Below are 13331 nucleotides of genomic sequence, written 5' to 3' on the forward strand. Positions count from 1 at the left end.
TGCTGCCTCCAGCTCTGCCTCCTGTCTTTTCCTCAGTGCCACTGTTTCCAAACCATACAACATTGCTGGCCTCACCACACTTTTGGACACTTTCTCTCATCCTTGCCGACACCCTTTTGTCACACATCACACCTGACACTTTTCTCCAATGATTCCATCCTGCCTGCACCTGCTTCTTCACCTCTTTCTCACACTCTCCATGGCCCTGGACAGTTGAGCCTCAGTACTTCAAATCCCTCACCTTCTTTAGCTCTGCATCCTGTAACTTTACCTTGGCTCCCTCTCATTCACACACATGTATTCCGTCTTACCGCGGCTAACTTTCATTCCTCTCTTTCTAAGGCAAACCTCCACCTCTCTAGCTCATCTTCCTCTTGCTCCCTGCTCTCACCACAGATCACAATGTCATCAGCAAACATCATGGTCCAAGGGGCTTCTTGTCTAACCTCATCTGTCAACCTGTCCATCACCATGGCAAACAAGAAGGGGCTCAGAGCTGAGACTTGGTGCAGTCCCACCTCCACCTTGAACTCCTGTGTTAAACCTGCAGCACACCTCACTAGTGATGGGTAAATGAGGCATCATAAAGAGTTTCGACACAATGGCACACTGTGCTGATACTGTGTTGAGACTGTGTCACTGAAAACTGACACCTGCTGGACATTAAAAATCCCTGCAGGCAACCGACTTGACAGACTGAACTGATAGTGAATTGATGACCTACTGTATACAATAATATCATTTAAGTCTTTGCACTCATTATTATTCCATATCTTTAAATAATGTGAAAATGTATCATTGTGTGAAAAAAAAATCCACTGTTTTTAAATTTTCTAAATTAAATTATACCTTGAAATTAATTGGAATGAAAATGGAACAAGACAAATATCTGAGACTAACTGGGTAAAGACTGTCACGATTGATTCACCAGGTCCACAAAGACACAATGGAGCTCCTTCTGACCTTCTCTGTAGTTCAACTCAAAGCAAACACTGCATCTGCGATGCTCTGTTTTGGCATGAAGCCAAACTGTTGCTCACATATGCTAACGTCTGCCCTTAGTCTGCTTTCCACTACTCTTTCCCACAACTTCATCGTATGGCTCATCAACCTTATTATCCCTCCACAGTTGCCACAACACTGTTTGGGTCTTTTTGAAAATGCACAATTAAAATGATCATTTTTAGTACTTTATATGACAGAAATTTACAATAGAGTTGAATCTGACACATGAGCAGCACTTTACACTAGTGCTTAGCGCTACAGGTTCGGCTCCACCTTGAGGCTTGAGTTAATCTGGGTTTCCTGCGTTGAGCTGGTATGTTCTCCCCACACGTGTCCTTTGATAGCGGAATGGTGGATGAATGCAGGAATAAATGGGTGAGTCATATTTGTTTCAGGAACCATACCTTAACTACGTCTTCTGTGTCGTGGTGATAATTCGCTTCAGTTGTGAATTTGTTTTCTCGCATTTCCATCTCTGTCGTATTGTGGCAAACCTTCAGATTCAGCTGTGCCAGGTGAACACTGGAAAGTGCACGTCCTGCTGCCAAGGGTCCGAAAACCTCACATCTTGATATGAAGAACTCCCATAAATAAAACACACCGATCGTCTGGAATCCTGCGGCTGCATAGGGCGGACACACTGGAAAGGGCACCGGTCACCCTCACCAATTACCATCTGTTGATGCTTTAAATGTGGGAGGAAACTGGAGCCTCCATTTGAGATGTGGAAAATTCACTCATAAAAAAGGCTCTGGGCTGTTTAGAGTATATGAAATCTTGCTGCTGTCACTGTCACTGTGCTGCCAGACCCTCAGCAGAATCCTGACTCAGATTTCTCTGAGTTTCAAAAACTGACAGGCTTTCAAGTTGTTTTGCAAAAAAACAGACAGAACCATCGTTTTATAAGAGTTTAATACTTTAGAAAACTTTAGAAAACAAAACATCCCTGCTGGCGTAAAAAGAATGGCACGTTCATAATACCAGTTCAATTCAAAGTTCATACACAAGAGGTCTTTGATGACTATTTCTCTGGGTTAATATTTGGGGTGGAGAACTCTGACGATCTGCCCGTCGGCCTTCTTGGTGTCCAGCCACTTCCCGCACAGGAAGATTGTGGTGACACCGTTGGCCGTGTTGGTCACTTCCACTCGGTCCAGGAGCCAGCCGGGACTGATGCCGCTGTTGTCGTGCTCCACTCGAGCCTTCTGCAGCTCACCCATGTCCAGCATCTCCAGGAGAAAGCGGTCCGTCTGCTCCCGTTCGAAAAGATTGCGAAACTTCTGTCGCAGCTGCCGCCGGCCCGAGTCCCCGTTGGTGCCGTAGATGGTGATGAAGACATTGGCGTCCGTCCCCGCTCCTTTCTCGTCTCCTGTGATGGTGATGATCTCGTACTTGACCGGCACCAGACTCCGGGCTTTGCTGGCGAAGCTCTCGATGTTCTTGCTGCACTCGAAAGTGAGGAAGTCGTCTCTTTTTGGAGACAGAGGGATCAGGGCGTTGCAGCTGAAGAAATACCTGAGGAACAAAAGTTTCGTTTCTTCATCTCTCGTCTCTCCTTTTCAAGCGTGATGAAGCTGAACTTACTTATTGCCCAGCTCTCTCTCAGTGACGACCACTTCCGCCACATGCCAGTGGGCCTCTCCCTTCACCTTCTTCCCGTCCTTTGGCGTGTGACCCAGACAGATGCCAGCAATGTCGCCCAGGTTCTTGGACGAGAACTCAAACCTGTCAACGTTTCCCCTGAAATAAAGAGGATGGAAAGTCAACACAGCCCATGATGTACTGCAGTGCAGTTTAAGTTTTGGATCAGAGAATTTGACTGCTTTTTATGTGGAACTACTCCGCTGACAGTCCATGATATCGGGATTCTACGTCCAGTATTTCATCTCATTCAGTCTGCACCTGCGAGTCATCTCTCAGGTTCGTAAGTGTTAAAGCGTGAGTTGGCTTGATACCTACGGAGCCCTGGAAGTGACATGCATGTGTTTATTTTTTGGATGTGACTTGCATGACTTTATTTTTTTTTATCTCAAGATAATTTTTAAAATAAACTCATGCATGTCACTTCCAGGGCTGCGTAATACATATAGCTTAGCCACATGTAGCCACATTATTTTGAGTAGAAGGCACTTGATCAGCGTGTTAAAAGCGCATAGACTTGCAGACAGTGACTGACAACGTTGATGAACAGTTACGAAGCCATGGGAGACATAGTGGTTACAGGACGATGCATACAACACACATTGCCAGAGAGGCAGTTACGAATGCGCTGACATTTACGATTGTATCTTGAGATAGTTATCTCAAGATAACTGTTATCTTGGGATAAAAAAAATAATAATAAAGTCATGCAAGTCACACTTTTTTCTTGGCATAAAAACAGACCAAAAATGGTTTCTGCATCAAAGATTTGAAATACAAAAAAATACAAATCATTAAGGAAGTGTCAGAAAGTGAACCAGTTTTGTGAGAACATTCTGCAAAAAATGAAACGCTGATATCAAAACTAGAACATTTTGCTGCAGTAAATTGGCAGCAAATTACAGATAACTTGCGTTCGGGTTGCCATTAAAAATGAAATGATAAAATTGAAATATTGATTAAAAACAAGGCAAACAAATAATAATTCATTGAAGAGGAAGTTCTGCTTCCTGCTGTGTTTGTGTCATGTTTATGCTAAACAATTCAAGACTTGACGACACACAATACAACTACCTTGTTGATATATTGTAAAAAAAAAAGAAAATTTTAAAGTGACCTTTATTTGTTATATTCCAGAATAAATGTAAAATTATGGCAATAAAAATAAGGTATACACTATTACAATCAATGTTTAATCAATACTTAATAATAATAAATACAATTTGAAAACAAGTCACTGAGCACGTCCTGAAGTGCCTTTGCTGCTGTTGCCCACACAAACCGTGGTGTGACGTGAGGAAGCACCACCAGACTTCATTGGCAACCTGAGCTGTCTGGACTCGATCAGCAGTTTTGTGCTGCGGATCATCATTAGACGTGCAGGGAAGACGAAAGAGTGCTACGACCACCTACCGCAGGAAGCGCTTTTTCTTTGATGAATTCTCCATCACAAATTCTTTTGATCGGCCTTTCCTCCCCTCCAGGACGATCCAGGCGTTCTCTTTGGTCTCAGCCGAGTCTCCGGTGGTGACACATATTTCGTACTCTGCCGACGAACACACACCATGAATGCCGCGCACGCTTCTAAATGAAACGCGCTCAGGACTGACTGGTTTTCTCATCCAGGTCCAGGTACTCGTTGTTCGCACACGCCAGCTCCCTCATTATCTGCCCGTCGTCGTCGTTCTTGGCCAGCCAGCGGTCACAAGGAAAGCGGAAGGTTTTGTCCATCAGCTCGTCCTTCACGTCGATGTACTCCAAGTGCCAACCAGGTGCGGCTCCTGTACACGGAAACGAAACGCTGAAGAGCTTCGACCTCCACAGAGGAGGAGAGTCTGCTGACCTTTGTTGTTGTGCCACACGCGCACTTTGGACAGATCTCCCAGGCTCAGGATGTCGGTGAACCGAAAGGTGTCCACTTGTTTGCGCTCAAACTTGTTGGACTTTTGCGACTCTTTGAGAAGCAGAGTCCCCGAGTCGCCGTTCTCGCCGAAAATGATGACACACACTTTGGCGTCAGTGCCAGCTCCTGAGGAGACAGTTATGATGAGCATGTTAAGATCTGTGGTGCCGACTTGGCCTCCAGATGGATGATTGATGAAAGCTAGTAAGATGGCACTATGAGATACTCTGGTTCCGTTCCATTCCAAGTCAGTGAGGATGGTTCCTGGTGGTGAGTCCAAGGTCCCTCCAAAAATACTACAGTAACTGTGATTCACACCTCAGTTCTGCATCAGAATCACATCAGTATCTCCCTGCAGCACAGACATCATTCGTCTTCAACATCTTCCCTCCCACATTTTCCAGATGAATTACTGACATTTGAAATGCCATTTGAAAGTTATGGTATCGTGATCAACTTTAATGGTAGCTAAACTATTTTTTTCATTTTCATTTTAAGCCTTATTTCAAGCCTTAAACTAAAAGATTTAAAGCGCTTGTAGGCCACATAAAATGATTTGGCCGGTCAGATTTGGCCCCCAAGCCTTGATTTTGACACGTGCTTTAAATGATCACTTTCTTCCCCAAAACAGGGTCTTCTTTGTGAGGTCCCCAGAGGACTCCATTACCGTGTGCTCAGCATCACTCGTGTAAGGTTGGCGTGTGTGTTTGTGTGTCAGCCTGCCTCATTATTTGCCTCCAGAGCTTCACTTCTTGAGGAAAAACCAGCTTCCACTGAGCACTGAGGACAACAATGAGCCCTTTGAAGTTGACGCAGACTTCTTGCAACGCTATTGATCAGCCGAACATCTGAAGTACAAGATGCCACGGAGCAAAACTCTAGGAGGGAGGGGGTCCTTGTTTTTTTGCACCGCTGTGATGAGGTGAAGCATGGATTAGTTCATCCAGGGGGGCTGGGAACCGCAGAGATGTGGAGGAGATGAAAAACAGCTCCCATCCTCATCACCTTCAGCTTGACATGGTATTCAATAGATTCACAGTCACAGCTGGCATTTGTCACTACCTCATTAGTTGCTGCAGATTTCTGCCCCAGAGAGTTCTAACACTGTCTGGTCTTCAGAGTCACCTGAAGTGCTCTGTCCTAGGACAGAAGAACCCACCTCACCCGGCGGGGGAGCCAGGAAACGCTGGAGGGATTATGTCAAACTGGAGGAGAATTGTGTGGAGAGGGAAGCCTGGGCCTTGGCCCCATGGCCTGACCTCAAACAAGCAAGCAGATGAACACTAAGATCCCCCAACCCTCGCATTGAGCCATGGCTAGTTACTGTGCTACTGAACACTGCTGAGAAGGAGCACCTTCAGTAAAACGGGTGAAGTTTTGGCACCAAATGCGGAACCTACTAAACACTAGCAAGATGCTTATGCGTTCACCTGACCTGATACATCGCTGGTCTTGACCTGGATGATGTACGTCGTGAGATCCACCATCAGCTCCTCGTCCACCACTGCGGCCATCTCACAGATCATGGTCCTTTTGGGTCCACGTGTCCGGGACAGCCACTCTTCATACTCGAACACAGACACCGCTTCTGTTGCCAGGTTTCGCATGATCACCTGGACACGAAGGAACTTTTGGTTACAGCGTTCGTCAGCCAACTGAATGTGAAACTTTTAAAAACGTCGGAAACTTTTATAAATGCAGTGCTCCCTGTCTCGGAGTGCCGGAGTAAATGTTTTCAGTTGTTGTTTCGACAGAATAGTTGCTGCATTCTGCAAGGTTTTTTCCCCTCTATTTTTTACCTTCCTGAAGAGGCATATTAAAACGTGTCTGAATTAAAATGATTTAATGGTTGATGTTTTCACACTCATGAATTTATTCAATCCATGTGATCGGTATCAGTGATCGGCAGCAAAAACCCTGATGGGAGCGTCCCTACTGTAGAAGAAATAAAACATGAACCTGTCCGGCTGACGTTTCTCTTCACACTGGCTCCAGATTACGACTTAAAATAAACTTGGAAATTCGAGTCTGTCTGAAGCAGGCCAGAGCGAAGTGCAGCTCGAGGGCCACACGCAGCCCTATGTATCTGACCGCCATGAGGCCAGAGTCAAACTGAGTAGAACAGTTTTGCGTTTGACAGTAATAAGGTACTGCAGCAATATCTTAACAGTCCAGCAGTCCACAACGTACAGCAACACTTCAATTGCAATGTCATTTATTATTTTTCATAATAAAAATAAATAAAATATTGTCTAATTTCTGTTTGGCCTCACTAATCCAGATGCATAGTCTGTTCTAGATGTGCCGAATGTTTGCCCAACAATAGACGAAACGATGAGCGAACAAAGAGAGAAAACAGGCCCAAATCAGCCTGCTAGCGTAGCATTGAACTGCAGTATATTCGTGGACAACACAAGGAACATTTGACCTCTGGAACAAACAAAACAAGGGCGTGCCATAATGACCCCAGAATGAGAGCACGATAAATGTTCCGACAAATGGATGAGTATTTGTGCTCAGCATGTTGATTCAGTCAGAACGGCGCGCTGGCAGTCAGCCTGTAAACACCATTGTCTCCATGTCAATGCACAAACCCAGCGGTCCATGAAGGCCGCACATCTGCTTGTGATGCTGAACACATAAGTCTGTGTGTCGGGTCAGACCAAGGAGACGCTCGCAGTTGCTGAGTCCCTCGCACCGACAGACAGGACCGAATATTGTTTCTGACTGCCCGGCTGCACTGCACAGCTCGGCCCAGAGGACATTAGCATTAGAAGTGCGCTCGGTTTCAGCAATTTGGTCGAGCTTGGAAGCCCTATTGGATTAGGTGGTCAGTGGTATGTTCCTCACAGGGTCAGCAGAAAATCTTGAACTTTACAGATTATTTACATCAACACTCTATGAAACAACAAAATATAAGCACAACAAAGAGCAGGAGCACTATAGTACACAAACATAGCAGTATATTTCATCCAATTTCACCACTTTCACTTCTTTAAAGCATTTCAAATGAAGAAGAAACCCATTCATCTACTTGTGCAGCTTCCAAGAGCATTTGGGGTATAAATAATAAAAAGCAGTTGGACTTATTGTTTCCCTACTTACTACGTAAATACTAGTGAAAATAGGTCAATATGTAAACATTTGTGAACTAAAAATGTTGCATCTCTGTCACACAACAGCTACAGCAATATAATTTTTTTCAGGGCTCGCAGGACTTGAAAAATAACTGAGCTTTTCATCTTGATATTCTCATGAAAATTCCGCCTCATGTATTATTCACACTGAATGTGAGAGCAGATTTTAAGGCGTGTGTATCTCTGGCGAGTGAAACACTAAAATCATGAGTGTGTGTGAGATGACTGCAACTGCAGCAGCTAAAGTGGGTCAATACTCTCACTCCAGGAACCCGGAGTGTGAGTGTTGGGTTCCTTGTGGGCGGCTGAATCATTGCCGGTGCTCCTGCAGGCGAGGATGGATGTGTGCTTGAGTCAGTCAAAATGCATTTCATTCGCTCAACAGCAGGCCCACAGTACAACACAAAATAAAGGGGCCGCGTTGGACACAGCTATTATCAACTCATAGATGACCATACAAGTTGCTTTAATAATCATAAGCATATATCAACACTGAGATATTTCGCACTTGTTGTTTGCTGTAAATCCAAACCAATTTCAGAAGCAACAATGATGATACCCTGTTGGGCGCTTTCACACTTCAGGTTCTGTCTCGAGACGAAGCTCTTTTGGCTAAGAAGTCCAACGTGAAACACAAGCAAGTCGGGTTTTGGCCGCAGACTTGATCCCGGCTGCAGACCTGCACTTTCTCAGGAAACTCTCCACGGGGGAGTGAGCTTCTCGCCTCAAACGACTCGGCGCTAGATGGAGGAAACTACGTGTACAGCGCGACTCCACACAAGCATGATAGATGCCGGGCAGTAAAGGCTCTAATCGCTATCTGGGTGGACAACATGGTTCAAAAACAACTTCTCAAACTCCCAGAACACTGAGGTGCGCAGACTCATCTGCTGGAAAATTGCGCTTGGTATTGGAGCGCAGCGGTCCGGGACTCGCGATGTGTGCAGGTGTTTGATAACACACATGTTTTCCCCTTTATTAGGCTGATAAACACCTGACTTTATTGTCAGACAGATTTGCTTAAATGAATAATGCTGCGCTGTATAGTAACTGTTTTCACTGTTGTGATGTGGCTGCAGAGCAGCCGTCTGCGTGAGGACTGCGAGGAGGAAAGACTCAGCTTGATTTTCCCCAAGTCAGTGAAGATCACCAGACTATTCATTGATCATTTCTGACGTCTGGATCTGTGCTTCACTGACTACAATCTTCTCCATCGTCAGTAATCTCTCTCACTGTGTTCAAGGTGTTGTGAGAGCAGCGTGGATTGATCAAGACGCTCCGTATGACGCAGCTTGTTTCCTAGAAGTATTCTAAAGTTTCACGGTGCTGAAGCTGAGACCAAGCTTTACACTCGGATATTCCATTTCTGACTCATGCATATGTGGACTCTCTTGTTAAAGATGATGTGAGTCAGAAGCTAGTTGTATATTTCCCATGTAAGTGCCCTACAAAACACCTAATTAATTATTAAGTACAGGTTGTTTGTCTGTGTTCACTGGTGCCGTGCCGACCTTATCGAGGAACCAATCAGGTCGACTCCCGGTGCCGTCAATACGAAGCCTCATCTTCCTCAGCGGGGCGATGTCATCGATCTCCATGTTGAACGTGTCCTCCTGGCCTCGCTCAAACCTTCAACACGCAGATGTTTTTCAAATTCATCCATTATTAGTGTGTTGGTTCAGTACCACAAACCTGTCTTCGTTCTTCTGCAGCAGCATCTCCTCGGTGCTTCCGTTGGCCCCGAACACTGACATGAAGATCAAGGTGTCCGTTCCTGCGTTCTGCACATCCCCGGTGACCACAGTGACCTCGTAGATGACCTGGCAACAAGTGATTGAAATACTTTTTATTAATTCATTTATGAATTATTTTTGTAATTCTGCTGCTGCATATCACACATAAATAGTGTCAGTATTTTACATAGTATTCTGTGTATTATTTGCAATCCATCTTGAATAATTTTTTTGGGCCATCATATCGGTTGCGATAACACTCTGTCGTAAAGTTCCAGAGTCACAAAATATTGGTGGGATATTCCTTTGAGTTTTGTTAAAACTTGAAAATGCCAGAGCAACCATCATGTGTTACATTACTGCACCAATATGCACGTACCTTCTGAGAGATGGAGATGGCCTCCGCATCAAGTACATTGAAAACCCGAGCCGTCAAACCATCTCCTCTGTCTTTGGCCAGCCAGCACATGCATGCAAAGATATATTTGACCCCATTGGTTGGCACGGCAACGGCGAGCTCATCAACCAGCCAGCAGCTCTCAGGAGTTGCTCCGTCATGTCCGAGCTGCAGGACAGGAGAGATCTCTTTTATAGTTATCTCACAGTTGCACACGCATTTTCATGTTTGCAGAACATTATCTATCAACTGTCTATATAAAGATAACATTTCTATCCTTTTTGAATTATTTAGACGTAACTATCTTTGATGTTATATCATTGATATCATCATTTCAGTCATACGTTCTGTTTTTCCTGGACATCATCTCACATTTTCCCCTATGATACTGGAGAAATATTTCTGCTGCAAGGATTTTCTTTTTTCATACTCTCTCATTTCCTCGCTGAACTTTATGCTGCACTTGAAAGGGAGAAGTAGTTCCAGGTCGTGCCCAACTATTCCTCACCTCAACCTTCTTGATATCTCCAACGTCACAGCCCTGAATCTCGAAGTTCTGCAGCGACCCGGCCTCGAAGCCCTTCCTACCATCAGGCAGGTTCAGCCAGAGCCGCTCTGTCTGTCTGTGACCGGCTCCGGTGATGATGACAAAAGCCCTGCTGGTGGTGCTGGCGTCTCGCTCCAGTCCAGTACAGATGGTGATGTGGTAAGGAATCACTGGGAACGACATCGCGATCAGTCACTCACATTTTTGGGAGTGTGACAAAGATCTTACTTGGCAGCTCCACTTCCTCCTCCTTCTTTTTTTTGCTCTTCTTGTTCATATTGCTGTCGACACTCTTCAGAGTAAGGGCAGAGTTCTTCATAGTATTGAGACCCTCTCTGACCCCTTCATAGCCCTGTGGCCAAACAAACTGTTATATAGAATCTAAACTGCCAGAAAAATGGAAAGAATTCTTCATAAAATGGACCTTGACGTAGAAGATTCTCTTGATGCGCCTGTCCTCTCTCTTCCTGGACAACCATCTCTCACACAGGAAGAGGAAAACCTCCTCCGTGTCTACATCGACCACCTCCACCTGGTCCAGGTACCAGTCCGGGCTGACCATGCTGTTATCATGACGGATTTTGATTTTAAAAACCTGCCCCAGATCCACAGCCTCGATGGTGAACTTGTCCACCTGAAGAGAAAAATATGTCATTTATGGAAAAGTAGTTTCACGATGAGAGTGTTTGTTTTTCAGAGGTGAATTGAGGAGTAAATCATGAGGTCCACATGCTGCACTTACAAACCCCAGAGGCCACATTTGCCCTTATTGCATATCCATAAATAGAAGAGCTGATTCTAACACTCTTGTTTCTGTCTGTGCTTCCAGTCCAATAAATATCTGCTTTGGAATATTCCCTGCAGTCAAAACATGTTTTTAATTGTCTTGTCTGGTTATATTATCTTTTTTTTTTACATTTTTGATGTCATGTTTCAGACCTCCTGGCCATCCCTGCATCACATAGCGGATCAATGAATCGACTGTCATTGGTGTCCCCCTCAACTCATGGAGAGTAAAGTGGGTTCAAAGCAAGAGGTTCGTTCTACAGCAAAGAGCAACATAAAGTGCGTGGTCTTACTGAGCCTCGTTCAAACTTGTTGCTGTTGGTCTCAGACTTGCTGAGTTTTCTCTCTCCGGTGTCTCCCAGGTCTCCGTAGATGGTCAGGAAGACGTTTGCGTCCGTTCCCGCGCCGTACACATCACCGGTGATCACTGACACTTTGTAGGTGTGAGCTGCAGAGGGAGGACAGGTTACCAACGTGAGGCATTTCATTCCAGTCCATTCTTAGTCCACTGGTCGGCATAGTTGTAAATAGAATATACAGAAATACAAGTAGAAATGTAGATACATTGATGTAAACAGTTAAATGTCAATGATGGTTTTTTTTAAACGTTACATTTGAATTTGGACTGCTCAGAATGTGGTGTGATCAACATGTGTCCTTTGATGTGTCCTTTGATGATGTGTCCATATTTAATCTACTTACACGTAAACAAACCAAAACCTTGTGAAATGACATGAAGCCAAGTGACCATCACAAGATATTTCTCATCGAAAAGTCCAACCAGCAGCAGAACCAGGTGCAAGTCAGTTCTGAATAAAATAAATATAATAAAACCATGTCTAAATGTCACAAAATAAAACAATATATTTACTTTTAACTCCAAAGAAGTGTAAATGAAAGTAGCCAACCTCCCAGCAACTGAATTCCTTCTGGATAAACGCATCAGCTGAATGTCATCGGGTAAATTGTTCATTGTGCTGAGAGAATGAACTCTTGACTTCACTTACTCTCCAGAGCGTCCTCGACTTCAACCTCGGTGACTTTCAGGCTGCCGTCCCTGGAGAGCTTCTCAGTGATGATGTCAGAGGGAACCAGCTCTCTCACCGTCTCTCTGTCGTCCTCCGACTTGGCAAGCCAGCGTTCACATGGAAAGATGACAGTCTCGGATCCCTGCACGGAGCAGACATCAGCAGAAATGACTGGCAGCAGATCAAAGCAGTTAGCTGGATTTGCCAGATCATTTTGTGAGGAGAACATCTCCACCTGCTGACCAAATGTAGTGCTTGTCTAAAGGCTGTGCTCTCTTGAATGAACTCAGAATAAAACCTTAGAATATCCAGATACCTTTCCCTTCCTGAGCAGTCGCCTGATCTCCACACGGTCCAGATGCCAGCCTGGATTGACCCCACGATTGTCATGACCAATACGGATCTTTTCAATGACGTCGCCGACATCCTCAAGCTATAGGGAAAATGAATACAAAAACATGAGAATTTATTAAATAGCAAAGCATCATACTCTGCTAAACCAAGGGTTTTTGTTTGTTTTTGTATTGCTGTCATAGATGCAGTGAATGAGAGACAAAGCCAGTGACCGGTGACATTATCAATACCAGGGTCAACACCAACATCTAGGCTGCAGCGCTGACCACAGTCCAGCAGTGCCGCCATTGTCAGCCCCGCCATAAGATCGCATTCTGTACCTCAACTATGAACATGTCCTCAGCTCCCCTCTCAAAGTACATGATCCTCTCCCTCTTGTTGACGCACAGACACTTCTCCTCAGTGCACACAGCGTTACGACCGTACAAGACGATGAAGACGTCAGCGTCAGTTCCAGCTCCGAACACGTCACTGGTGAAGATTTTGATCTCATACGGAACAACTGCAGGGCAACCAAAAAAAAATGTGTATCAGATTGTCGACAAATAAAATACTGGACATTTGAATGTGTGTGTTACATGGAGTGTAAAGTTCGGTCTGAAGAGAATTTGGGAAAAGGTCCCGGACGATGGCGCCATCATCTTCTCCCTTGTCTAACCAGCGTCCACATGGGAAGCGCAGCTTCTGTCCCATGGATGGAGCATCGATTTCCACCCAATCTAGGAACCAGCCTGCCGAGCCTCCCCCTGAAACACAATCTTCCCTTTATAACAGATCGGTAACACACCGTCACTGAAAGC

The 13331-nt window shown here is 44.9% G+C and overlaps 1 protein-coding gene across 2 annotated transcripts in view; it reads right to left on the reverse strand.

Moving 5' to 3' along the window:
- Positions 1 to 1955: 1955 nt before the first annotated feature.
- The window catches only part of LOC128765697 (lipoxygenase homology domain-containing protein 1-like), a 28929-nt gene continuing 17553 nt past the window's right edge, over positions 1956 to 13331 (reverse strand). For both annotated transcript variants that reach the window (XM_053876681.1, XM_053876671.1), the window contains 17 exons: positions 13110 to 13277; positions 12852 to 13033; positions 12494 to 12610; positions 12157 to 12319; positions 11443 to 11597; positions 10788 to 10997; positions 10592 to 10715; positions 10325 to 10533; positions 9799 to 9984; positions 9379 to 9506; positions 9198 to 9315; positions 5985 to 6162; positions 4490 to 4675; positions 4257 to 4427; positions 4060 to 4192; positions 2590 to 2745; positions 1956 to 2520 (listed from right to left, as the gene is read on the reverse strand). In XM_053876681.1, coding sequence (XP_053732656.1) covers positions 2040 to 2520; positions 2590 to 2745; positions 4060 to 4192; positions 4257 to 4427; positions 4490 to 4675; positions 5985 to 6162; positions 9198 to 9315; positions 9379 to 9506; positions 9799 to 9984; positions 10325 to 10533; positions 10592 to 10715; positions 10788 to 10997; positions 11443 to 11597; positions 12157 to 12319; positions 12494 to 12610; positions 12852 to 13033; positions 13110 to 13277 — 3065 coding nt within the window. In that variant the 3' untranslated portion in view covers positions 1956 to 2039. The remainder of the gene's footprint in view (positions 2521 to 2589; positions 2746 to 4059; positions 4193 to 4256; positions 4428 to 4489; positions 4676 to 5984; positions 6163 to 9197; positions 9316 to 9378; positions 9507 to 9798; positions 9985 to 10324; positions 10534 to 10591; positions 10716 to 10787; positions 10998 to 11442; positions 11598 to 12156; positions 12320 to 12493; positions 12611 to 12851; positions 13034 to 13109; positions 13278 to 13331) is intronic.

Source organism: Synchiropus splendidus, chromosome 1 (genome assembly GCF_027744825.2).
Source record: "Synchiropus splendidus isolate RoL2022-P1 chromosome 1, RoL_Sspl_1.0, whole genome shotgun sequence".
Lineage (NCBI taxonomy): Eukaryota > Metazoa > Chordata > Actinopteri > Syngnathiformes > Callionymidae > Synchiropus > Synchiropus splendidus.